General features: G+C 52.2%; 3 protein-coding genes across 5 annotated transcripts in view; all 3 read right to left on the bottom strand.

The window, feature by feature from the left end:
- The window catches only part of APOC2 (apolipoprotein C2), a 4,334-nt gene extending 653 nt beyond the window's left edge, over positions 1-3,681 (bottom strand). The window contains exons 1-3 of the mRNA XM_032262693.1: positions 3,562-3,681; positions 712-779; positions 390-549 (exon numbers count right to left, since the gene is read on the bottom strand). Coding sequence (XP_032118584.1) covers positions 390-549; positions 712-779; positions 3,562-3,659 — 326 coding nt within the window. The 5' untranslated portion in view covers positions 3,660-3,681. The remainder of the gene's footprint in view (positions 1-389; positions 550-711; positions 780-3,561) is intronic.
- Positions 3,682-4,272: 591 nt separating this feature from the next.
- On the bottom strand, positions 4,273-7,509 carry APOC4 (apolipoprotein C4). Of its 3 annotated transcripts, none has more exons than XM_032262691.1 (3): positions 7,385-7,509; positions 4,961-5,102; positions 4,273-4,455 (listed from the first exon to the last, which is right to left on the bottom strand). In XM_032262691.1, exons 1-3 carry the CDS (start codon positions 7,458-7,460, stop codon positions 4,296-4,298), a joined length of 378 nt encoding a protein of 125 aa, XP_032118582.1. In that variant the 5' UTR covers positions 7,461-7,509; the 3' UTR covers positions 4,273-4,295. The 3 variants fall into 3 exon arrangements, with proteins under 3 accessions (XP_032118582.1, XP_032118580.1, XP_032118583.1); XM_032262689.1 differs by lacking the exon at positions 7,385-7,509 and adding an exon at positions 5,768-5,970 and having other exon boundaries at positions 4,961-5,124; XM_032262692.1 differs by lacking the exon at positions 7,385-7,509 and adding an exon at positions 5,540-5,743.
- A 10,120-nt stretch (positions 7,510-17,629) lies between these two features.
- On the bottom strand, positions 17,630-21,390 carry APOC1 (apolipoprotein C1). Its single transcript, XM_032262694.1, has 4 exons — positions 21,240-21,390; positions 21,030-21,107; positions 20,107-20,251; positions 17,630-17,806 (listed from the first exon to the last, which is right to left on the bottom strand). The coding sequence occupies exons 2-4, from the start codon at positions 21,085-21,087 to the stop codon at positions 17,749-17,751; spliced, it is 261 nt and encodes an 86-aa protein (XP_032118585.1). The 5' UTR covers positions 21,088-21,107; positions 21,240-21,390; the 3' UTR covers positions 17,630-17,748.
- Between the last annotated feature and the right edge of the window lie 1,962 nt (positions 21,391-23,352).

Raw genomic sequence — 23,352 nt, forward strand, 5'->3', positions numbered from 1 at the left:
GAGGCCTGGACCCCTGGGTGTGAGGGAGGAGGGGTGGGGGCCCTGGGCCTGAGGGAGGAGGGACTGAGGCCTGAACTCCTGGGTCTAAAGGAGGAGGAGGGGCTGGGGGCCTGGACTTCTGGGTTTGAGGGAGGAAGGGCAGAGGGCCTGGGTTTGAGGGAAGAGGGGCTGAGGCCTGGACCCCTGGGTCTGAGGGAGGAGGGGCTGGGGCCAGGACCCCTGTGTCTGAGGGAGGAGGCACTGGGGCCTGGACCCCTGGGTCTGAGGGAGGAGGGGCTGGGGCCAGGACCCCTGTGTCTGAGGGAGGCGGCACTGGGGCCGGGACCCCTGGCTCCTGGATGCAGTAGGTGGTATGTGCCAGACCGCAGCTCTCCAGGCGCAGGTACTACCTGAGTTTCTCGTCCACGGTGGGCAGGTATGTCTTCTGGTACAGGGTGGAGGCAGCTGCCTTTGCTGAGTCCCAGTAACTGGAGAGTGATTCTTGCATCTGGGTAAGCAGGGCGGGGCTGGCCGGCTCTTCTTGCTGGGGCAGATGGGCCCCCAGGACCTCTGCAGGGGGAGAGTGTGTCAGGGGAGTGCGTGGGGCTGCAGCAGAGGAAAAGAAGGTAGGAAGGAGAGGGGAGGGCAGAGGCAGGGGTAGGAAGCGCCTGGGTTGGGAAGAGGCTTGGAATTCATTCCCCGGAACCTCCCTCTGCTGAAGCCCACACTCACCGAATCCCAGTACCAGGAGGACAAGAAACAGAGCTAGGAGGAATCGTGTGCCCATGGTGTCAGGAGACCTGCCACATGGAGGGGGTGTCATACGGCAGGCCGACTGGAGGCAGCCTAGCGGGGGAACTGAATCCTGCTCCTTGTTCGCTGCATGTCCGGGCAGCTTCCTCACGCCTGGGCTGGGACTCGGCCCCCTTCTTGGGCCTTACTTTCCAACATTCTGTGATTCTACTCCTTTTGTTAACATTGTAATTTTTTTTTTTTTTTTGAGGCTGAATCTTGCTTTGTCGCTCAGGCTGGAGTGCAGTGGTGTGATCTTGGCTCACTGCAACCTCCACCTCCCAGGTTCAAGCAATTCTCCTGCCTCAGGCTCCCAAGTAGCTGGGATTACAGGTAGATGCCACCGTGACCAGCTAATTTTTTTTTTGAGACAGTCTCGCTCCATCACCAGGTGCCAGGCTGGAGTGCAGTGGCGCGATCTCGGCTCACTACAACCTCCACCTCTCGAGTTCAAGCAGTTCTGCCTCAGCCTCCCAAGTAGCTGGGATTACAGGCATGTGCCACCATGCCCAGCTAATTTTTGTATTTTTAGTAGAGATGGGTTTTCACCATGTTGGCCAGGCTGGACTTAAACTCCTGACCTCAGCTGGGCGTGGTGGTGGCTCACGCCTGTAATCCAGGCACTTTGGAGGCCAAGGCAGGCGGATCACCTGAGGTTGGGAGTTCAAGACCAGCCTGACCAACATGGTGAAACCCTGTCTTTAAAAAATAATAACAATTAAGGCCGGGCGCGGTGGCTCACGCCTGTAATCCTAGCACTTTGGGAGGCTGAGGTGGGTGGATCACCTGAGGTCAGGAGTTCAAGCCTGGCCATCATGGAGAAACCCCATCTTTAAAAAAATAATAAAATAATAATTTTAGGCCGGGCGCGGTGGCTCAAGCCTGTAATCCCAGCACTTTGGGAGGCAAAGGCGGGTGGATCACGAGGTCAAGAGATCGAGACCATCCTGGTCAACATGGTGAAACCCCGTCTCTACTAAAAATACAAAAAATTAGCTGGGCATGGTGGTGCGTGCCTGTAATCCCAGCTACTCAGGAGGCTGAGGCAGGAGAATTGCCTGAACCCAGGAGGCGGAGGTTGCAGTGAGCCGAGATCGCGCCATTGCACTCCAGCCTGGGTAACATGAGTGAAACTCCATCTCAAAAAAAAAAAAAATAATAATAATAATAATAATTTTAAAAATAAATAAATAAATAAACTCCTGACCTCATGATCTGCCCACCTCAGCCTCCCAAAATCCTGGAATTACAGGCACGAGCCACTGCACCGGCCTGTTTTCATTTTTGTTTTGAGACAGGGTCTCACTCTGTGGCCCATACTTAAGTGCATTGGTACAATCACAGCTCAATGCAGCCTCGACCTCCTGGACTCAAATGATCCAAGTAGCATCGGCACATGCCACCACGCCCAGCTAATTTTTATTCTTTCGTAGACATGGGATATTTGCTTTGTTGCCCAGGCTGGTCTGGAAGTCCTGGGCTCAAGCAGTCCTCCCATCTCGGCCTCCCCAAAGTGCTGACAGTATAGGTGTGAGGCACTGAGGCCAGCCTAGAAGCCTCTCTTGAGCACCTAAACAGTTCTGGGCCCAGTAGGGAACACAGCGAAGGCCCTGCCTGTTGGTAAGGCTGAGTTGGTGCAGCGAGGTGCTCTGCACACACTGTTAAGGACTCACACTAGATCGGACACGTTTCCTTTGGGCTCTGCCCTAAGTCAGACCCATCTCCCTGCACCTGCTCATTGAGTCCTCACCCACCCACTCTTGGTGATGACAAACATCCGCACGGCACAATATCGTCATCCACACTTAGGAGATGAGGAAGCTACAGCAGAAAGAGGTTGAGTCCTGAGCCCCAGAGAACAAGCAAATGGTCTACAATTTTTTTTCCAGCCTGTCACCCAGTGGTGCGGTTTTGTCTCACTGCAACCTCCATCTCCCAGTTTCAAGTAATTCTCCTGCTTCAGCCTCCTGCGTAGCTGGGATTACAAGCATGCGCCACCATGCCTGGCTCATGTTTGTATTTTTAGTAGGGATGGCGTTTCTTCACGTTGGCTAGGCTGATCTCAAACTCCTAACCTCAAGTGATCCGTCCGCCTTGGCCTCCCAAAGTGTTTGGATTACAGGCGTGAGCCACTGTACCCGGCCTACAACTCTTTTTTTAGTTTTTGAAATTTTTTTTTTTTTGAGACAGTCTTGCTCTGTCACCCAGGCTGGAGTGCAGTGGTACGATCTGGGCTCAATGCAACCACCACCTCCTGCGTTCAAGCAATTATTCTGCCTCAGCCTCCTGAGTAGCTGGGATTACAGACGTGAGCCACTGAATCTGACCCTTTTTCTCTTTTAGAAACGGGGTTTCTCCATCACCCAGGTTGGAACACGGTGGCGAGATCATAGCTCACTGCAGCCTCAAACTTCTGGGCTCAAGGGATCTTCTCCACCTCAGCTACCCCAACTCCAGGCACAAGCTCAAATAGGCTACGATTCTAAATTCTGTGATTTGCAGGGTGTGGTGGTGCACCGTAGTCTCAGCTAATGGGGAGGTTGAGGCAGGAGGATTGCTTGAGCCCTGGAGTTTGAGCCTAACCTAGGCAACATAGAAAGACTCCCTCACTGCTGTCTCTGTCTCTGACACACACACACACACACACACACACACACACACACACACACACATATCATGGTTCCAACACAGGCTTCTGACATTGTGCCTCTTACAATTCCTGCTTTATTGATCTTTACCCCCTCCCTGCTGATGCCCTCCCTGCCCCCACGCCCCGGGTCCCTCTCTTACCAGACTGGCAGGCTGTCCTCACCGGCTCTGAATGGGCACAGAGAGGCTTTATAGCTGTTGAGACCCACCTCCGCTCCACAGCCACCACCCCCATCCATGGTCTAGGCCAAAGTCCTGGCCAACAGAACCACCGAGGGGGTGGATAGGGGCAGAAAGGGCAATGACATCTCCCAAGGTCAAGCCACAAGGAAACTTCACGCTAAGAATTCGCCCCTGACAGAGGATGGGCTGGTGGCTGTGGAGGGGTTGGAGGGGTTGGAGGTGCTGGGTGCCCATCGGGAATGGAGTCAGATCTTGCGGAAGACAAAGGCAAAGCTCTCAGTGAGAGCCGTCGTGGAAATCTGCTAACCCCACCCTCACTCTACTCTCCTGAAACTGACTCGCCTCAAGTTCCCCACCCTCTGCAAGCCCACAATGGGGTGTTATCCCTTGACACCCTTCCCTACCCCCCAAATCTCCCTCCCACGTCAGGTGTCACCTATTCTACTCATTAATTCCTGGGAGGGCATGGGGCCACACTAGGGAAGGAGCCAGAGAGGGGCACAGGTGGGACTGTATTTATTGGAGAAGTATGAACTTAATTTTTTCTTTTTTCCCCCCAAGACATCTTGCTGTGTTGCCCAGGCTGGTCTCGAGCTCCTGGGCTCAAGCCATCCTCCTGCCTAAGCCTCCTGAGTAGCTGGGACTACAGGCACACACCACAACCACACCTGGCTTTTATGGACACTTTAATCCTAGTTCTTGTCCGCACAGAGAAGCCTGGGGCACAGGCTGTAGGTCTTGTTCAAGAGGCTGTCTTTGGATTCGAGGAGCCAGGTCTTGGTGCGAGGACCCAGGTCCCTCAGATGGTCGTCATAGTAGGTCTGCATGAAGCCCCGGAGGGTGCTGAGGCTCCTGTCGCAGAGAGGACATCACAGTGCAGACCCCAGCGATCCCCAGCTGTTCTGTGCCCCATTGATCTGACTCTCTGATCCAGGAGTTCCTGCTCTCACATCTAACCCTCCACTCCTCCCAGACCCAGGGGTCACAGCCCCACTCCCACCCTTTCTGCCTCCCTCAGACCCAGGGGTTTAGACCCCAGCCCCTTCCTCCCTTAGGCCTGTGGATCCAGGCCCCAGCCCCCTCCTCCCTCAGACCCAGGGGTACAGGCCCCCAGCCCCCTCCTCCCTCAGACCCAGGAGTCCAGGCTCCAGCCCCCTCCTCCCTCAGACCCAGGAGTCCAGGCTCCAGCCCCCTCCTCCCTCAGACCCAGGAGTCCAGGCTCCCAGCCCCTCCCCCCTCAGGCCCAGAGGTACAGGCCCCAGCCCCCTCCTCCCTCAGACCCCGGATCCAGGCCCCAGCCGCCTCCTCCCTCAGACCCAGTAGTCCCCTCCTGTAGTCCAGCCCAGCACACACTTACCAGAGCCACTGCCACCTGTCTCTGGTCCTGGTCACTGCTGGCTCCAGGAGCTCCTTTATCCTGCTCTGCACCAGGTTCCAGCGACTCGTCTTTTGCTCTGGTGGGGGGCTTGGGGTGCCTTCATAGGCTTCTGACTGGCATGCTAGGTTGGAACCAGAAGGCAGCTGGGGTGGGCTAGGACCCTAGATCCCCCCTCCTCCCTTCCCCTCCATGCTCATCAGTCACTCCTGGTGGCACAGGGGCAGCCCCCTGCCAGTCCTCTCGCCTCTTGCCTTTACCCTTTATGTCCCCTGACTTCCTATTCCTCTTTAACCATCAGCCATCTCTCTCTCTTTTTTTTTTTTTTGAGACGGATTCTCTGGCTCTGTTGTCCAGGGTCAAGGGCAGTGGCTTGATCTTGGCTCACTGCAAACTCCACCTCCCGGATTCAAGCAATTTTCCTGCCTCAGCCTCCTGAGTAGCTGGAATTATAGGTACCTGCCATCATGCCCGGCTAATTTTCGTATTTTTAGTAGAGATGGGGTTTCACTATGTTAGCCAAGCTGGCCTTGAACTCCTGATCTCAAGTGATCTGCCCACCTTGGCCTCCCAAAGTGCTGGGATTACAGGCATGAGCCAGTGCACCCAACCGGGCCATCTCTTCGCCGTGTGTCAGCAGCCCGTCTTGTCACTGTCTGCCTGTGCTTTCCCTCTAATTCCCACTCTAACTGCCATCCTCTGATGCCTCCCTTCACCACCTGATCTTGCTGCCCAGGAACACCTCCTTCCCCCTTAGTTCTGCTGTGACCCCTACCCTGTCTGAGCTACCTCTATGGACAGTGGAGGGAGAGCAGGAGGTGACTTTCTTCCCCAGGGCTTAGCCTTGCTGTCAGTTTCTCTTTTTAGGCCAGACCTTCTACCCATGCACCTGGACAAAGCCTCGCCTACAGGGACCAGCCGTCACGCAGGGGCCACCTGTGACCGGCTGTGTGCCTCGGCCAGTGACTTAACCTCTCTCTCCACGACTCAGTTTCCCCTTCTGTAGAATGGGATAATAGTACCTACCTCAGGGTCATTGTGAGATTTGAGAGTTAATACATACGATACATATAGAATGGTGCCTTGTACATTGTAGACGCTATACACATGTTAAAAATTTAAATGCCGGCCGGGTGTGTGGCTCACGCCTGTAACCCCAGTACTTTGGGAGGCCAAGGCGAGCAGATCACCTGAGGTCAGGAGTTCAAGACCAGCCTGGGCAACATGGCAAAACCCCGTCTCTACAAAAAATATAAAAAATTAGCCAGGTGTGGTGGTGCGTGCCTGTAGTCCTAGGTACTCTGAAAGCTGAGGCAGAATTGCTTGAACCCAGGAGGTCGATGGTGCAGTGAGCCGAGATCGCGCCACTGCCCTCCAGCCTGGGAAACAGAGTGAGACTCTGTCTCAAAAAAAAAAAAAAAAAAAAAAAAAGCCAGTGCAGTGGCTCACACCTGTACTCAACATTTTGGGAGGCCAAGGCAGGTGGATCACCTGAGGTCAGGAGTTCAAGACCAGTCTGACCAACCGTGGAGAAATCCAGTCTCTACTAAAAATACAAAATTAGCTCAGCCTGGTGGCGCATGCCTGTAATCCCAGCTACTTGGGAGGCTGAGGAAGGAGAATTGCTTGAACCTGGGAGGTGAAGATTGCAATGAACTGAGGTTGTGCCGTTGTACTCCAGCCTGGGCAACAAGAGTAAAACTCTGTCTAAAAAAAATGCATATGCAAAGCACACATGTACACACCAGCACACACTCACAGACCCCTCACATGCATCCACACACTCAATATTTTGCACACACATACCCCACAGAGAGGTTCACGCAAACATATGCACTCATGATCACAGACATGCACTTTTTTTTTTTTGAGATGGAGTCCTGCTCTGTTGCCCAGGCTGGAGTGCAGTGGCGTGGTCTCAGCTCAGACAGCCTCCCAAGTTCAGACAATTCTCCTGCCTCACCTTCCCCAGTAGCTGGAATTACAGGTGCCTGCCACCATGCCTGGCTAAGTTTTGTATTTTTAGTAGAGATAGGGTTTCACCAGGTTGGCTAGGCTGGTCTCAAACTCCTGACCTTGTGATTCACCCGCCTCGGCCTCCCAAAGAGCTGGGATTACAGGTGTGAGCCACTGTGCCTGGCCAGACACGCACTTTTACCATGACTGCATACTCCCATTTGCATGCACACACACATACACAGGTGATCCGCGTGTACCAATGTGACATTCACACTTCATGCTCAGCCACTGACACACACACTCCCTGACATACATATGCATACGCATGCCATGAAACATACACGCTGGGCACTCATGTCTCATGCAGCTACAAAGCCATAGGACACACAGCCACACTCATACCCACCAGGATGTGGGCCCCACATCCCTCCACCCTCTTCTTCTCACCCCCAATGCAGGCCAGGACCAGCACGCAGAGGCACAGCGAGGGCAGGGCCTGGAGCCTGTGTCTGAGGAGGAACATTTCTAGGGGTTCTGTCCGTCTGTCCCTCTGCTCACTCTGTGGGCCGGGGGAGGGGAGGCTGCCTGGAGCAGTGCCCTCCCCCGGCCACCTCCCCACGCCCCTTGGCAGGGACTTTAGAGAGCAGGGACCAGGTGACAGCGGCAATCAGAGGTCATGCTTCTGTGGGCCTCCCTCCTGTCCATGCCACATCATGCTCTGAGAGAAGACAGACGGCTCTTGAGCCTCCTGTGCTGAGGCAAGTTCAAATCCACCTCCATCACAGCCTCATTTGCTGGACTCAGTTTCCTCCTTTGTAAAATGGGAGGCACAGTCCATATTTCAGGACATTAACTGAATAGCATAAATAGAAAGGCCAGGCGCCACAGCTCACACCTGTAATCCCAGCACTTTGGGAGGCTGAGGAGGGCGGATCATATGAAGCCAGGAGTTTGAGACCAACCTGGCCAACATGGTGAAATCTCCTCTCTATTAAAAATATAAAAATTAGCCAGGCTTAGTGACCTGCGCCTGTAATCCCAGCTACTCAGGAGGCTGAGGCAGGAGAATCGCTTGAACCTGGGAGGTGGAGGTTGCAGTGAGCCAAGATCTCTCCACTGCACTCCAGCCTGGACAACAGAGCAAGACTCTGTCTCAAAAAGCAAACAAAGGCGGCCGGGCCTGGTGGCTCACACCTGTAATCCAAGCACTTTGGAGGCCAAGGAGAGTGGATCACCTGAGGTCGGGAGTTCAAGACCAGCCTGGCCAACATGGTGAAACCCCATCTCTACAAAAATACAAAAATTAGCTGGGCATGATGGTGGGTGCCTGTAATTCCAGCTACTCGGGAGGCTGAGGCAGGAGAATCGCTTGAACCCAGGAGTTGAAGGCAGCAGTGACCATGGTTGTGTCACTGCACTCCGGTGACAGAGCAAGACTCCAAGACTATCTCAAAAAAGAAAAAAACCCTGAAAAAAAAAAACAAAGAAAGCTCTTACCGTGGAGCCTGGCAATATGGGTGCTCAAAGATCATTGCCGCTATTATTTTGTGTCTAATTTCTCCTAGCCCCTGGGCTGCGGGGCCAGGCGCGTGGTAGGGCCTCAGCAGGGCCCAAGGGGTGATGTCAGGAAACAGCAACACAGTCTCATATCTCCAGCCTCCGTTTCCTCCGGGGTGGGCTGGGGCCCAGTCACCTCCAAGCATCCCCGGACTTCTCAATTCCAGCTCTTTCTCCTCTGGGTGACTCTGGCTTCCGACAGACCTGGGCTTCAAATCCCGACTCCTTCACCCTGTGAGCTGGGCAAATACGTTCTCTTTTCTGGGGCTCGTATTTTTCAACTGTAACACAGGTTGACAGGAAGCACCTGCCTCCCAGCATCCGCGTGCAGGAGGGTTGAGGCGGCTGCAGAAAAGCTGCAGGTGCGCATTTTAGGAGGTCATCAACATCAGCCCCAGGGCCAGGCGGATGGCTCCCACCTGTAATCCCAGCCCTTTGGGAGGCTGAGGCAGGCAGACCGCTTGAGCCCAGGAGTTTGAGACCAGCCTGAGCAACAAGCTGCAACGTCGTCTCTTTTTATTATTATTATTTTATTGTTTATTAAAAAATTTTTTTATATGCCGCCACCTCCAGCCCTCCACATCAGCCAATGGCAGGAGGGAGTGGCTGAAACCCCATCTTTACAAAAAATACAAAAATTGGCCAGGCACAGTGGCTCATGCCTGTAATCCCAGCACTTTGGGAGGCTGAGGCAGGCAGATCAGTTGAGGTCAAGAGTTCAAGACCCGCCTGGCCAACATGGTGAAACCCTGTCTCTACTAAAAATAGAAAAATTGTCCAGGTGTGGTGGTGCACACCTGTAATCCCAGCTACTCGGGAGGGGTGACAGAGAAAGACACTGTCTCAAAAACAAAACAACAACAACAAAAACCAACAAAAAAACCCCACATCAGAACAGTCCCAGTGCCAGAAATAAAAAAGCATTTTTCAGCCGGGCACGGTGGCTCAAGCCTGTAATCCCAGCACTTTGGGAGCCAGAGGCAGGTGGATCACGAGGTCTAGAGATCGAGACCATGGACTGGATTCTTTTGTCTACACTTGTCAGACAAAATAGAGAAGGCTCAGCTGGGCACGGTGGCTCATGCCTGTAATCCCAGCACTTTGGGAGGCCGAGGCAGGCGGATCATAAGGTCGAGAGATTGAGACCATCCTGGCCAACATGGTGAAATTCATCTCTACTGAAAATACAAAAGTTAGTTGGGCATTATGGCGCACGCCTGTAGTTCCAGCTACTTGGTAGGCTGAGGCAGGATAATCGCTTCAACCCAGGACACGGAGGTTGCAATGAGCCAAGATGGCGCTGCCACTGCATTCCAGCCTGGGTGACACAGTGAGACTCCAATAAAAAAAAAAAAAAAAAAAAAAAATATATATATATATATATATATATATATATATATAAAGAAGGCCTAATTACATTTGAATTTCAAATCAACAATGCATGATATTTTAGTATAAATATGTCCCATGTGAGGCAGCACACACTGGGGTCTGTTAGGAGGGACTAGGGGAGGGACAGCTTGAGGTAGGGCGTTGGGGAGGGATAACATGGGGAGAAATGCCAGATTTAGGTGACGGGGATGGAGGCAGCAAGCCACATTGCCATGTATGTGCCTATGCAACAATCCTGCATGTTTTGCACATGCACCCCAGAACCTAAAGTGCAACAGAATATGTGTATATATAAAATATATGTCCCATGCAACATTTGGGAATTACACCAAAACTTTTTTTGCTATTAATCTGAAATTCCAATCTAACTGAGCATCCTGCATTTTTATATGGCAAATCCGCAAACGCAACCTTGGCCACAACCTGAACGACTGTGCAGGACTATCCTGACCCAGATGTCAGCCTCGGCAGAATCCTGTCGATCCCAGAGGCCCCAGCTGAGCACAGTAGGTGAGCAACAAATGTCCCCTGGAGTTCTCAGGTAGCAATCGTCAGCAGATAGAAAACACCCAGAGTTTCTGTTTGGGATGACGAAAATATCCTGGAAATAGTGGGGATGGTTACACAACAGTGTGAATGTGCTTGATGCCACTGAACTGTACACCTAAAAATGGCTTCGGTGGTAAGTTTGTTTTTTATGTTTTTCTTTTCTTTTTTTTTTTTTTTTGAGGCAGAGTCTTGCTCTGTCGCCCAGGCTAGAGTGCAATGGCGCGATCTCAGCTCACTGCAACCTCTGCCTCCTGGGTTCAAGTGATTCTCCTGCCTCAGCCTCCCAAGTAGCTGGGATTACAGACACCTGCCACCATGCCTGGCTAATTTTTTGTATTTTTATAGAGATGGGAGTTTCACCATGTTGGCCAGGCTGGTCTCAAACCCCTGACCTCTCAGATGATCTGCCCACCTCAGGCTCCCAAAGTGCTGGGATTACAGGTATGAGCCACTGTACCTGGCCGCCCAGCTAATTTTTTAATTTTTTGTAGAGACAGTTTTGCCAAGTTACCCAGGCTGGTCTTGAACTCCTGGGCTCAAGCAATCCTCCCACCTCGACCTCCCAAAGTGCTGTTAATTACGGCACTTTGAGCCACCGCGCCTGGCCATGTTATTTGTATTTTTACCACAATTATAAAAAACAATAACAGCCAAGTACTGCGGCAGGGAGATACTTGTAACCCCCGTTACTCAGGAAGCTGTGGTGGGAGGGTCCCTTGAGCCCAGGAGTTTGAGAGTCCAGCCTGAGCAACACAGGAAGACCCCGTCTCTTAAAAAAAACAAAACAAAACAAGGGCCAGCATTGTGGCTCATACCCATAATCCCTGGTGTGAGGATCACCTGAGCCCAGGAGTTACACACTAGCCTGGGCAACATAGGGAGACCCGGTCTCTACTAAAAATAAAAAAAAATTAGCCAGGCGTAGTGGCATGGACCTGTCGTTTTAGCTACTTAGGAGGCGGAGGTGGGAGGGTTGCTTGAGCCTAGGAGCTCAGTGCTACGGTGAGCTATGATTGTGCCACTGCATTACAGCCTGGGTGACCCTGTCTCCAAAGCAAACAAAAACCCAAAATAAAAAACAAAAACAAACCCACCACGTATTGTGTTATGAAAACCAGTTTGGTGTGGCGTTCAGAGCCTGACTCTTTCTCTTTTTCTTTCTTTTTGTTTTTAAAGACGAGGTTTCACCATGTTACAAATGTGAGCCACCTCGCCTGGCCCTCTTTTCTTTTTTTTGAGATGCAGTCTCACGGTGTCCCCCAGGCTGGAGTGCAATGGCGTGATCTCGGTTCAGTGCAACCTCCGCCTCCCGGGTTCCAGTGATTCTCCTGCCTCAGCCTCCTGAGTAGCTGGGATTACAGGTGCCTGCCACTATGCCGAGCTAATTTTTTGTATTTTTGTTTTTTAAGACGGAGTTTCACCGTGTTGGCCAGGATGGTCTTGAACTCCTGACTTTAAGTGATCCACCCACCTCAGCCTCCCAAAGTGCTGAGATCACAGGTGTGAGCACTGGCAGGTGAGATCACGCCTGGCAGGTGGCACCTTTATCAATTCGATTGTACAGATGGGGAAGCAACTTTGGTGTGGGGGCGTAGCCACTTACCGATGACTCCCCAACCAGCAAGTGGTGGTTTTGAACCGGGACCCTCTCATGCTACCTAACCAGGCCAGGACAACCTCTGCCTCTCTCCACCAAAATCCAAGAGGTCAAGAGCATGTTGGAGGTGGCGTGGGTCCGGGAGGTCTCTGACCTGTGCCCCAGCTCCCAGGTCAGCACACAGGGAGGGCTGCCTGTTTGCTGTTTGCTTCTTGCTTGCAATGTTTGCCCATCTCAGGGACAGGAACAGGATGAAGGTCGTTCAGGGTGGACTTCAGAGGCAGCACGCAAACAGCTGCTGGAGGATGGGAACTGAGAGGCTGGAAGGGGGCGGGGCCAGCCCTGAATGACCTGTGTGCCACTGAGCAACTCTGTCCTCAAGTCACTAAGCCCCAAAACCACTCTCATCTCTTTCTCTCCACACCTGGGGCCTGGCCCTGGTCTGAACCCCACTCTCTCATCCCCTTCATCCTTCTCATCCCTGCCTTCACCTCTCCGCTAATCTGGTGTCTCTAGCCATTCCCTGACTGGATACTCTGGATGATGGCGGGGAGGATGGGGTGAAGAAGAATTTCAAATGTGCCTTCTAATGCATGTTGAAAAATTGAGTTATGGCCAGGCGCGGTGGCTCATGCCTGTAATCCCAGCACTTTGGGAGGCTGAAGCTGGTGCTTCACCTGAGGTCAGGGATTTGAGACCAGCCTGAACAACAGGGAGAAACCCTGTGTCTACTAAAAGTACAAAAATTAGCCGGGTGTGGTGGCGCATGCCTGTAATCCCAGCTACTCGGGAGACTGAGGCAGGAGAATCACTTGTACCCGGGAGGCAGAGGTTGCGGTGAGCCGAGATTGTGTCATTGCACTCCAGCCTGGGCAACAAGAGTGAAACTCCATCCCCACAGAAAAACAAAAAAAGAAAAGAAAAGAAACACTGAGTTATAATTCACATTCCACAAAATTTACATTTTTTTTCTTTTTTGAGATGGAGTTCTGCTCTCATTGCCCAGGCTAGAGTGCAATGGTGAGATCTTGGCTCACAGCAACCTCTCCCTCCCGGATCCAAGCGATTCTCCTGCTTCAGCCTCCCAAGTCGCTGGGATTACAGGCATGTGCCACCACGCCCAGCTAGTTTTGTATTTTTAGTAATAGAGACGGGGTTTCTCTGTATCGGTCAGGCTGGTCTGGAACTCCCAACCTCAAGTCTCCTGCCCAACTTGGCCTGCCAAAGTGCTGGGATTACAGGCATGAGCCACCGCGCCCAGCCTACTTTTTTTTTGAGATGGAGTCTCATTCCGTTACCCAGGCTGGAGTGCAGTGGGGCAATCTCGTCTCACTGTAGCCTCCATCCCCCAGGTTCAAGAAATTCTGGTGCCTCAGCCTCCCTAGTAGCTGGATTACAGGCATGCGGCACCACACCCAGCTACTTTTCATATTTTTAGTAGAGACAGGGCTTCACCATGTTGGCCAGGCTGGTCTCCAATTCCTGGGCTCAAGCAATCCTCCTGCCTCGGCCTCCTTCCAGAGTTCTGGGATTACAGGCGTGAGCCACATGCCCGGCTAAATTTACCCTTTGAAAGTGTACAGTTCAGGCCGGGCGCGGTGGCTCACGCCTATAATCCCAGCACTTTGGGAGGCCGAGGCGGGTGGATCACGAGGTCAAGAGATCGAGACCATCCTGGTCAACAAGGTGAAACCCCGTCTCTACTAAAAATACAAAAATTAGCTGGGCATGGTGGTGCGTGCCTGTAATCCCAGCTACTCGGGAGGCTGAGGCAGGAGAATTGCTTGAACTCAGAAGGCGGAGGTTGTGGTGAGCCGAGATCGTGCCATTGCACTCCAGTCTGGGCAACAACAGCGAAACTCTGTCTCAAAAAAAAAAAAAAAAAAAAAAAAAGAAAGTGTACAGTTCAATGGTTTTTCCTATATTGGCAAGGTTGTACAATCATCACCACTATCTAATTCAGAACATGGCTCACTGCAGCCTCAACCTCCCTGATTCAAAGTGATCCTCCTACCTCAGTTTCCCAAGTGGCTGGAGTCACAGCTGTGCACCATCATGCCCAGCTAATTTTTATTTTTATTTTTAGGAGGGATGGAGTCTTATTATGTTGCCCACACTAGTCTTGAACTCCTGAGCTGAAGCAATTCTCCCACCTTGGCCTCTCAAAGTGTTAGGATTATAGGCGTGTCCCACCACGTCCGGCAGGTGATGATTTTGGAAGAGAACTGGAGGAAGTGAGGATGAGGAGGCAGCCAGGCCGATCTCTGGACCCCTGGGGGAAGATCATTCCAGGCAAGAGGAACAGTAACTGTAAGGGCCCTGAGGTGGGAGCTTGCCCAGTACACTGGAGATTGGAGGAGTATCGAGGAGTTGCTTGTGAGCAATGGAGAGAGAGACAGGGATGAGGTGATCGTGGGCAGGGTGGTGTCCATTTGCAGGCCTTGATAAGTTCTTTTGGTTTACTCTGAGAGAGGAGAATTGTGAGCAGAGAAAGAGCATAATCTGACTTGAGGTTGGGCTATGTGACACGGGCCTGTAACCCCAGCACTTTGGGAGGCAGAGGAGTGCTGATTGCTAGAGCTCAGGAGTTCAAGACCAGCCTGGGCAACATATCAAAACCCCATCTCTACTAAAAATAGAAAAACTAGCTGAGCGTGGTGGCAGACACCTGTAGTCCCAGCTACAAGGGAGGCTGAGCAGGAGAATCGATTAAACCTGGGAGGCAGAAGTTGCAGTGAGCTGAGATGGTGCCACTGCACTCCAGCCTGGGTGACAGAGTGAGACTCTAAAAAAAAAACAACCCTGATTTGAGTTCTAGCAGGCTGCTGAGTGAGAAGAGAGGAGAGTATTGGAGCTTGGAGGGTTGATTATGGGGGAGAAGGGGATGCATTAAGCCAAAAGAGTAATATTTATACATTTGATACATTTGGCTGAGTGCAGTGGCTCACACCTATAATCCCAGCACTTTGGGAGACTGAGGCAGGCAGATCGTGAGGTCCGGATTTCAAGACAAGCCTGGCCAACATAGTGAAACTCTGTCTCTACTAAAAAAAAAAAAAAAATTAGCTGAGCATGGTGGCGTGTGCCTGTATTTCCAGCTATCCGGGAGGCTGAGGCAAGAGAACTGCTTGAACCTGGGAGGTGGAGGTTGCAGGGAGCCGAGATTGGGTCAATGCACTTCAGCTTGGGCAACAGAGTGAGACATTGTCTCAAAAAAAAAATTATACATTTATTTATTTTCTCTCTTTCTTCTTCTTTTTTGGTAGAGACAGTGTTTCACCATGTTACCCAGGCTGGTCTTAAAACTCCTGAACTCCAGTGATTCTCCTACCTCAGCCTCCCAAAGTGCTGGGATTACAGGCACAGGCCACTGTGCCCAGCCTCAGGATTTCCTTTTATATTTTGAGGTGAAGTCTTGCTCTGACGCCCAGGCTGGAGTGCAGTGGCTTGATCTCGGCTTACTGCAGCCTCTACCTCGTGGGCTCAAGCAATTCTCCCACCTCAGCCTCCCAAGTAGCTGGGACTACAGGCATGTGCCACTGCGCCCGGCGTGATTTCAGTTCTTTTGAATAAGTGCCCAGAAGTGGGATTGCGGGATCATTTGATAGTTCTGTTTTTAATGTGTTGAGGAACCCGCATACTGCTTTCCACAGTGGCTGCAGTGTTTGATGTTTCCACTAGAATTGTAGGAGTCCCTTATATATTTTGAATATTAATCCCTTATTAGATATGTGGCTTGCAAATATTTGTATTTATTTAAAGATGGGGGCCGGGCGCGGTGGCTCATGCCTGTAATCCCAGCACTTTGGGAGGCCGAGATGGGTGGATCACGAGGTCAAGAGATCGAGACCATCCTGGTTAACACGGTGAAACCCCGTCTCTACTAAAAATACAAAAAATTAGCTAGGCATGGTGGCGCGTGCCTGTAATCCCAGCTACTCAGGAGGCTGAGGCAGGGGAATTGCCTGAACCCAGGAGGCGGAGGTTGCGGTGAGCCAAGATCGCGCCATTGCACTCCAGCCTGGGTAACAAGAGTGAAACTCCGTCTCAAAAAAAAAAAAAAAAAAAAAAAAAAAAAAAAAAAAAAAGATGGGGTTTCACCATATTGGTCAGGCTGGTGTCGAACTCCTGACCTCAGGTGATCCACCCACCTCAGCCTCCCAAAGTACTGGGATTACAGGCGTGAGCCACCACGCCTGGCTTACAAATATTTTTCTTATGAAATCTTAAGCTGGGTGCAGTGGCTCACACCTGTAATCCCAGCACTTTGGGAGGCCAAGGTGGGTGGATCGCTCAAGGTCAGGAGTTCCAGACCAGCCTGGCAAATATGGCGAAACTCTGTCTCTACTAAAAATACAAAAACAAATAAGCCAGGCATGATGGCACATGCCTGTAATCTTACTTAGGAGGCTTAAAAAGGAGAATCATTTGACTTAGGGAAGCGGAGGGTGTAGTGAGTGGAGATCATGCCACTGTACGCCAGCCTGGGTTACAGAACCAGACTCCATCTCAAAAAAAAAAAAAAAAAAAGAAATCTTAATTACATAGGGTTGTATCACATGTGTATGTGGTTTAATTTTACATGAGAGCCGGGCACAATGGCTCATGCCTGTAATCCCAACACTTTGGGAGGAGGCTGAGGCAGGAGGATTGCTTGAGCCCAGGAGTTGGAGACCAGCCTGGCCAACATGGTGAAACCCTGTCTCTACTAAAAATACAAAAAGTAGCCAGGTGTGGTGTGCGTACCTATAATCCAGCTACTAGGGAGGCTGAGGCAGGAGAATCCCTTGAACCCAGGAGGTGGAGGTTGGAGTGAGCCGAGATCGTGCCACTGCACTTCAGCCTGGGGGACAGAGTGAGACTCTGTCTCAAACAAACAAACAAACAAACAAAACCAAAAAAACAGTCCTGGCATGGTGGCTCTATTAAAAATATAAAAAATGGCTGGGCTCGGTGGCTCACACCCGTAATCCTAGCACTTTGGGAGGCCGAGGTGGGTGGATCACCTGAGGTCAGGAGTTCAAGACCAGCCTGGCCATCATGGTAAAACCCCATCTTTAAAAAAATAATAAAAAAAAATACATATATAATTAGCTGGGAGTTGTGGTGAGTGCCTGTAATCCCAGCTGCTTGGGAGACTGAGGCAGAGAATTGCTTAAATCTGGGAGGTGGAGGTTGCTGTGAGCCGAGATCGTGCCACTGCACTCCAGCCTGGGCAATAGAGCGAGACTCCATCTCAAAAACAACCCCCCCAAAACAAAAACACCCTCAGCCCCTCATCTCAGGTAGATCACACCACGACAGTGTAACATAGTGATATTACCGGGAGGAGGGTTCAATCCAGTTCCAGCCCTCCACCTCCTGGCTGCGTGACCTTATACGAGTAAATTCACCTCTCTGGATCTCAGTGCCCCTCTGGGATGAATAAGGCCCAGTTTGCACGGTTCTTAGGAAGATTCTTTTGAGACCATGGAGTTAAAACATCCTCAGCACAGGGCAAATAGATTGAGCACTGGAGGGCTTCTGAGGAGTGCCTAAGATGCTGCCCCTACCCTGTCCCGCAGCCCCTACCCCTATTCACAGTGAGGAAGCACTCAGAATTTTCTGTAGGATTTTTATTGATGGCACCTGGAGCCACATGGAGGGAGTCCTCAGCACAGGCACTGGGATGTGGGAAATTTCAGAGCCCCCTCCTGGGGTATCATCCTTCAGATGCTCATGATTCAACGTTGAGTTTCTCCTTCACTTTCTGCAGTGTCTCTGAAAACCAATTCCTGTGGGGAGGAATCAGGAAGGGGTCACTTTGTGCGGCTACCTTCCAGGCTGCCCAGTTTCTGCCTGCTACCTGACTCCCAGTCTTCCCCTTGCTGAATCTCCATCCTCACCGTCTGTGGGATTAGGAGTTAGGAGGACTGCTGGGCTGGGTGGGCCAACTTCTGTGCCTCAGCTTCCCAGATGGAGCAACGCACATTGAAATCTAAACACTTTACCCTTGGCTGGGCATGGCTCACACCTGTAATCCCAGCACTTTGGGGGGCCGAGGCAGGCAGATCACTTGAGGTCAGGAGTTCGAGACCAACCTGGCCAACATGGTGAAACCCCATCTCTACTAAAAATACAAAAATTAGTGAGGTGTGGTGGCCCACACCTGTAGTCCCAGCTACTCACAAGGCTGAAGCAGGAGAATTGCTTGAACCTGGGAGGTGGAGGTTGCAGTGAGCCAAGATCAGGCCACTGTACTCCAGCCTAGGAGACAGAGCGAGACTCTGCCTCACAAAAAAAAAAAAAAAAACTGGGCCGGGCGCGGTGGCTCAAGCCTGTAATCCCAGCACTTTGGGAGGCCGAGGCGGGTGGATCATGAGGTCAAGAGATCGAGACCATCCTGGTCAACATGGTGAAACCCGGTCTCTACTAAAAACACAAAAAATTAGCTGGGCATGGTGGTGCGTGCCTGTAATCCCAGCTACTCAGGAGGCTGAGGCAGGAGAATTGCCTGAACCCAGGAGACAGAGGTTGCGGTGAGCTGAGATCGCGCCATTGCACTCCAGCCTGGGTAACAAGAGCGAAACTCCGTCTCAAAAAAACAAACAAAAAAAAACAAACAAACAAAAAACCCAGAAGGAATCATTAGCCGGGCGTGGTGGCCAGCGCCTGTAATCCCAGCTACTCAGGAGGCTGAGGCAGGAGAATCGCTTGAACCCGAGAGGCAGAGGTTGCAGTGAGCTGAGATCGCACCACTGCACTCCAGCCTGGGCAACAAGAGTGAAACTCCATCTCAAAAAAAAAAAAAAAGTCACACTTCACCACTTCACCCTGGCCTGGATTTCAATGCCTGCCATCTCTTGCTACCAACCCTTTCTTCAAGACTGCCCTTGCCCTAGCTGTTCCCCTACTCATTCAAAGGTACTTTCCAGCCTCACTGCCTATGGCCAGACTGTTCCCCTGCCTGAATTATCACCCCCTCTTGATTATCTTGCCTTAGGACCTTTGGCTCTCCCTCCAGACAATCTTTCTTTCTTTCTTTTTATTTTTATTTTTTTTGAGACGGAGTTTCACTCTTGTTCCGCAGGCTGGAGTGCAATGGCGCGATCTCGGCTCACCGCAACCTCCGCCTCCTGGGTTCAGGCAATTCTCCTGCCTCAGCCTCCTGAGTAACTGGGATTACAAGCATGCGCCACCATGCCCAGCTGATTTTTTGTATTTTTAGTAGAGACGGGGTTTGACCATGTTGACCAGGATGGTCTCGATCTCTTGACCTCATGATCCACCCGCCTCGGCCTCCCAAAGTGCTGGGATTACAGGCATGAGCCACCGCACCCGGCTATTTATTTTTTTTTGAGATGGACTTTCGCTCCGTTGCCCAGGCTGGAGTGCAGTGGCACCATCTTGGCTCATCACAACCACTACCTCATAGGTTCAAGCATTCTCCTGCCTCAGCCTCCGAATTAGCTGGGATTACAGGCATGTGCTACCAAATCTGGTTAATTTTTTGTATTTTTTTAGAAGAGACTGGGTTTCTCCATGTTGGTTAGGCTGGTCTCGAACTCCCGACCTCAGATAATCCACCCACCTCAGCCTCCCAAAGTACTGGGATTATAGGCGTGAGCCACCGCGTCAAGCCTAATTTTGTATTTTTAGTAGAAAAGGGGTTTCTCCATGTTGGTTAAACTGGTTTCGAACTCCCAACCTCAGGTGATCCACCTGCCTCGGCCTCCCAAAGTGCTGGGATTACAGGCAAGAGCCACTGTGACCAGCCTCCAAACAATCTTTCTAAGTTTAGGCCTGGCTAGATTTATCTTTCTTTCCTTCCTTTCTCCCCTGCCTTCCTCCTTCCTTCCTTCCTTCCCTCCTACCCTCCGCCCTCCCTTCCCTCCTTCTTTCTTTCCTTTCTTCCTTTCTGGATAGGAGTTGAGGTAACTGTCCCTGAAGTCTGAGCACCTTGAGATCTAGCTGTGTGACCAGAGGGAAGGTGTCATCCTCTCTGGGACTTATTTTTTTTCAATCTGTTCATCTTGGCCCATCCTCCAGGGCTCCACCCAAACACACCCAGCCCTCCAGTGGGAAGGGTTCTAACCGAGTCTTAGCAGGAATGTCACTCTCTTTGATGCGGCTGAAGAATTCCCGAACCTTGTTCTCCAGGGTATTTCCAAACTCCTTCAGCTTATCCAAGCCACTGGAGGCGTCCACGGCCTCCGGGGCCCCCTGGGCTGGGACTGGGCCTGCCAGGAACATGGGTAGGGGTGCAAATTCTTTACTTCTTTTCTTTTTTTTTTTTTTTTTTTTTTGAGACGGAGTCTCACTCTGTTGCCCAGGCTGGAGTGCAGCATTGCAATCTTGGCTCATTGGAACCTCCACCTCCCGGATTCAAGCAGTTCTGCTGCCTCAGCCTCCTGAGTAGCTGGGATTACAGGTGTGCTCCACCACGCCCGGCTAATTGTTTTGTATTTTAGCAGAGACGGGGTTTCACCGTGTTGGCCAGGCTGATTTCGAACTCTTGACCTCAAGTGGTCCGCCCGCCTCGGCCTCCCAAAGTGTTGGGATTACAGGCATGAGCCACCGCGCCCGGCCAAAAATTTGTTATTGGAACCCCTTTAGGATAGGATCCCGGGAGATTCCTGGGGATCATGTTGTTAGAATGGGGAGGATTCTGGAGTGACTGGGTGGGGCTCAAGCTGCTGGGAATTGCCTTATTCATCACTGACCCCCCTCCCACAGCCCCCAGCCCCGCTCACCCACTTTCAAGGCTATAGAAGCAGGACAGCCAATCCCAGAGGGGTGGGCGTCAATACGTCATCGGTTGCTAGGGCTCTCCTGGGCAGATTTGGAGCCTGCCGGACTGAGCCCGGGAGAACCGGCAGACCTACCCGACCACAGCGGGGCAACCGCGACCCAGAAGGGGCCCCAGAGCGCTCAGAGGTCCCCTAAGCCGGGGCACCAGGCCTGTAGCAACCATCACTCTTGCACATCTCCAACTCCCCAATTCGATTCTACTTTTACCTTCCAAGATCATCAACAGAACCACCACCAGGACCGGGAGCGACAGGAAGAGCCTCATGGCGGGGCCGGAGGGGCACTCTGGAGGCAGAGGCAGGGGTGCAGGGGATCAGCGGCACCCTTCCCCCTCCCTCCCTCCACGATCCCCTCGTCTCCTCTTTTGAGTTCTTGCAGCGGGGAGGCGGGCGTCCCTCCCGGGCAGTGAGCACCAACCTGAATCCTTGCTGGAGGGCTCGGGTGGGAGGTCCCGGCGCCCGCAGGACCTTTATCAGGCTGGGGAGGGGGCGGGGCAGGTCGATGCTGATCTCCCTCCTCCTGCGCCTTCCCCTGGCCGCGTGCCTCCCTCTGCCTACACACGTTTTTCTCCTCTGCCCCTGGCCCGTGGCCGTTGGGGTCAGGTGAGGTCCCAGGCACTTCCCTTAGCCCCAAAGCCTCTTACCGTTCAGCACCCTCACCTCCCAATCTTCGTGACTCTGGGGCGTCCTCAGACTGCCGTTGCCCCTTTCCCCACTCAGAGGGCAGCCTGGTTCTGTGCCTGTTCCTTCAGGGGGCTCCCAGTAGTAACCCTGTGAGCTCATCCACGCCTCATTCACACCGTGTCCCTAGACCACCTCTTCCCTCCACTTCCCCTCTCTTAGCAAGCCTCCTCAGCCCCAACTTATTTATGTTGTTGGGGTCTCCGGGTTGGCCCCACACTCCTACCCTGAGTGCCACTTCCCATCTCTTTCAGACCAGCCCTTAAAGCCCCCAGACCACCCTCATATTCTCTGGGCTTTTTTTTTTTTTTTTTTTTTTAGACTGAGTTTTGCTCTTGTTGCCTGGGCTGGAGTGCAATGGCATGATCTTGGCTCACTGCAACCTCGGCCTCCTGGGTTCAAGCAGTTCTCCTGCCTCAGCCTCCCAAGTAGCTGCAATGACAGGCATGTGCTACCAGGCCTGGCTAATTTTGTATTTTTAGTAGAGATGGGGTTTCTACTTTTTTTTTTCTTTTTTCCTTTCTCTTTAATCAAGTAGATGAAGTGAGAAACGGGGTTTCTCCATGTTGGTCAGGCTGGTCTCGAACTCCTGACCTCACGTCATCCACCCACCTTGGCCTCACAAAGTGCTGGGGTTACAGGTATGAGCCACTGCCCCTGGCCTGATTTTGGCTCTTAACTTCATGATTCTCGGTCTCCCTTTTTTGTGAGGGGAAGGGGTTGCCTTAGCTGGATGAAACTGCAAAAACCTGACCTGCTTTGGTCAGGGGTGGTGGCTCATCCCTGTAATCCCAGTGGTTTGGGAAGCCGAGGTGGGAGGATTGCGTGAGCCTAGGAGTTCAAGACCAGCCTGAGCAACATAGAGAGACCTCATCTCTACAAAAAAATTTAAAAATTAGCTGGGTGTGGTGGCGCATGCTTGTAGCCCCAGCTACTCAAGAGGCTAGGGTGGGGGGATTGCTTGAGCCCAGGTGTTTGAGGCTGCAGTGAGCCATGATTTTGCTGCTGCACTCTAGCCTAGCGGACATAGCAAGACCCCATCTCAAAAAATTAAAACCCTCAGCTGCAAAGCTTAAATGTATGCCCCTCCCTCCTTCCACCAGGCCTCACCCCCTTGCCTGGCTACCTCCCCGCAACACTCTATCTACTGTTATTCACCCTCTGAGGCCCCTCCTGGCACCAAGCCCGCTTCCCCCCATCACCACATCCGTCCCCCTGGGCTGGAGTCCAATGCCTTCCCCACCAGCTGCCTTTGACCGCCAGTGACCCTGGCAGCTAGTGGGGAGGGTGGCCTCGGCCCAGCCTCAAACTCTAGGTTGGCTGGCCTTGTGCCCCCACAACCACGTGTCAGCCTGGCGGTAGGGGGTGGTTGTGAAAGGGACGCATAGACAAGACCCTGGCAGAATTGCAACATCTCTCTGGCCAGCTCAGAGCTTCCAGTCCCTGTCAGCCCCAGAGGGCCCCCTACTTCCCCAACTGAGCCCAGCAGTCCCCAGACATCCACCCAGATGTCTGCTTCCCTGACCCCACAAGAATAGAATAGCAGTGCTCCTGCTTTCCCACCTCCTGACCCCACAAGAATAGAACTGCAAAGCTCCTGCCTTTCATCCTCCCACCCTCTGCTATAGGGGTTTCTGTTTTATACATGGGGAAACTGACACACAATGAAGAACATCCAGTAGGGCTCAGCGAGGGACAAAGAGGGAGCTGTTGGCCGGGCGCGGTGGCTCACGTCTGTAATCCCACAACTTTGGGAGGCCGAGGTGGGCGGATCACTTGAGGTCAGGAGTTTGAAACCAGCCTGGCCAACATGGTGAAACTTCGTCTCTACCAAAAAATTCAAAAATTAG

This window comes from Sapajus apella, unplaced genomic scaffold, assembly GCF_009761245.1.
Source record: "Sapajus apella isolate SASKATOON/1434 unplaced genomic scaffold, GSC_monkey_1.0 scaffold130, whole genome shotgun sequence".
Lineage (NCBI taxonomy): Eukaryota > Metazoa > Chordata > Mammalia > Primates > Cebidae > Sapajus > Sapajus apella.

Excerpts from the sequence above, each read along its gene's own strand:
- APOC4 (XM_032262689.1), bottom strand. The coding sequence starts at position 5,863 with ATGGGTAGAAGGTCTGGCCTAAAAAGAGAAACTGACAGCAAGGCTAAG. Across the intron at positions 5,125-5,767 it reads TCCCTCCACTGTCCATAGAG|CTGCCTTCTGGTTCCAACCT; the intron begins GTAGCTCAGACA and ends AGCCCACCCCAG. Across the intron at positions 4,456-4,960 it reads GACAGGTGGCAGTGGCTCTG|GAGCCTCAGCACCCTCCGGG; the intron begins GTAAGTGTGTGC and ends TCTCTGCGACAG.
- APOC1 (XM_032262694.1), bottom strand. The coding sequence starts at position 21,087 with ATGAGGCTCTTCCTGTCGCTCCCGGTCCTGGTGGTGGTTCTGTTGATG. Across the intron at positions 20,252-21,029 it reads TCTGTTGATGATCTTGGAAG|GCCCAGTCCCAGCCCAGGGG; the intron begins GTAAAAGTAGAA and ends TGTTCCTGGCAG. Across the intron at positions 17,807-20,106 it reads GACATTCCTGCTAAGACTCG|GAATTGGTTTTCAGAGACAC; the intron begins GTTAGAACCCTT and ends TCCTCCCCACAG.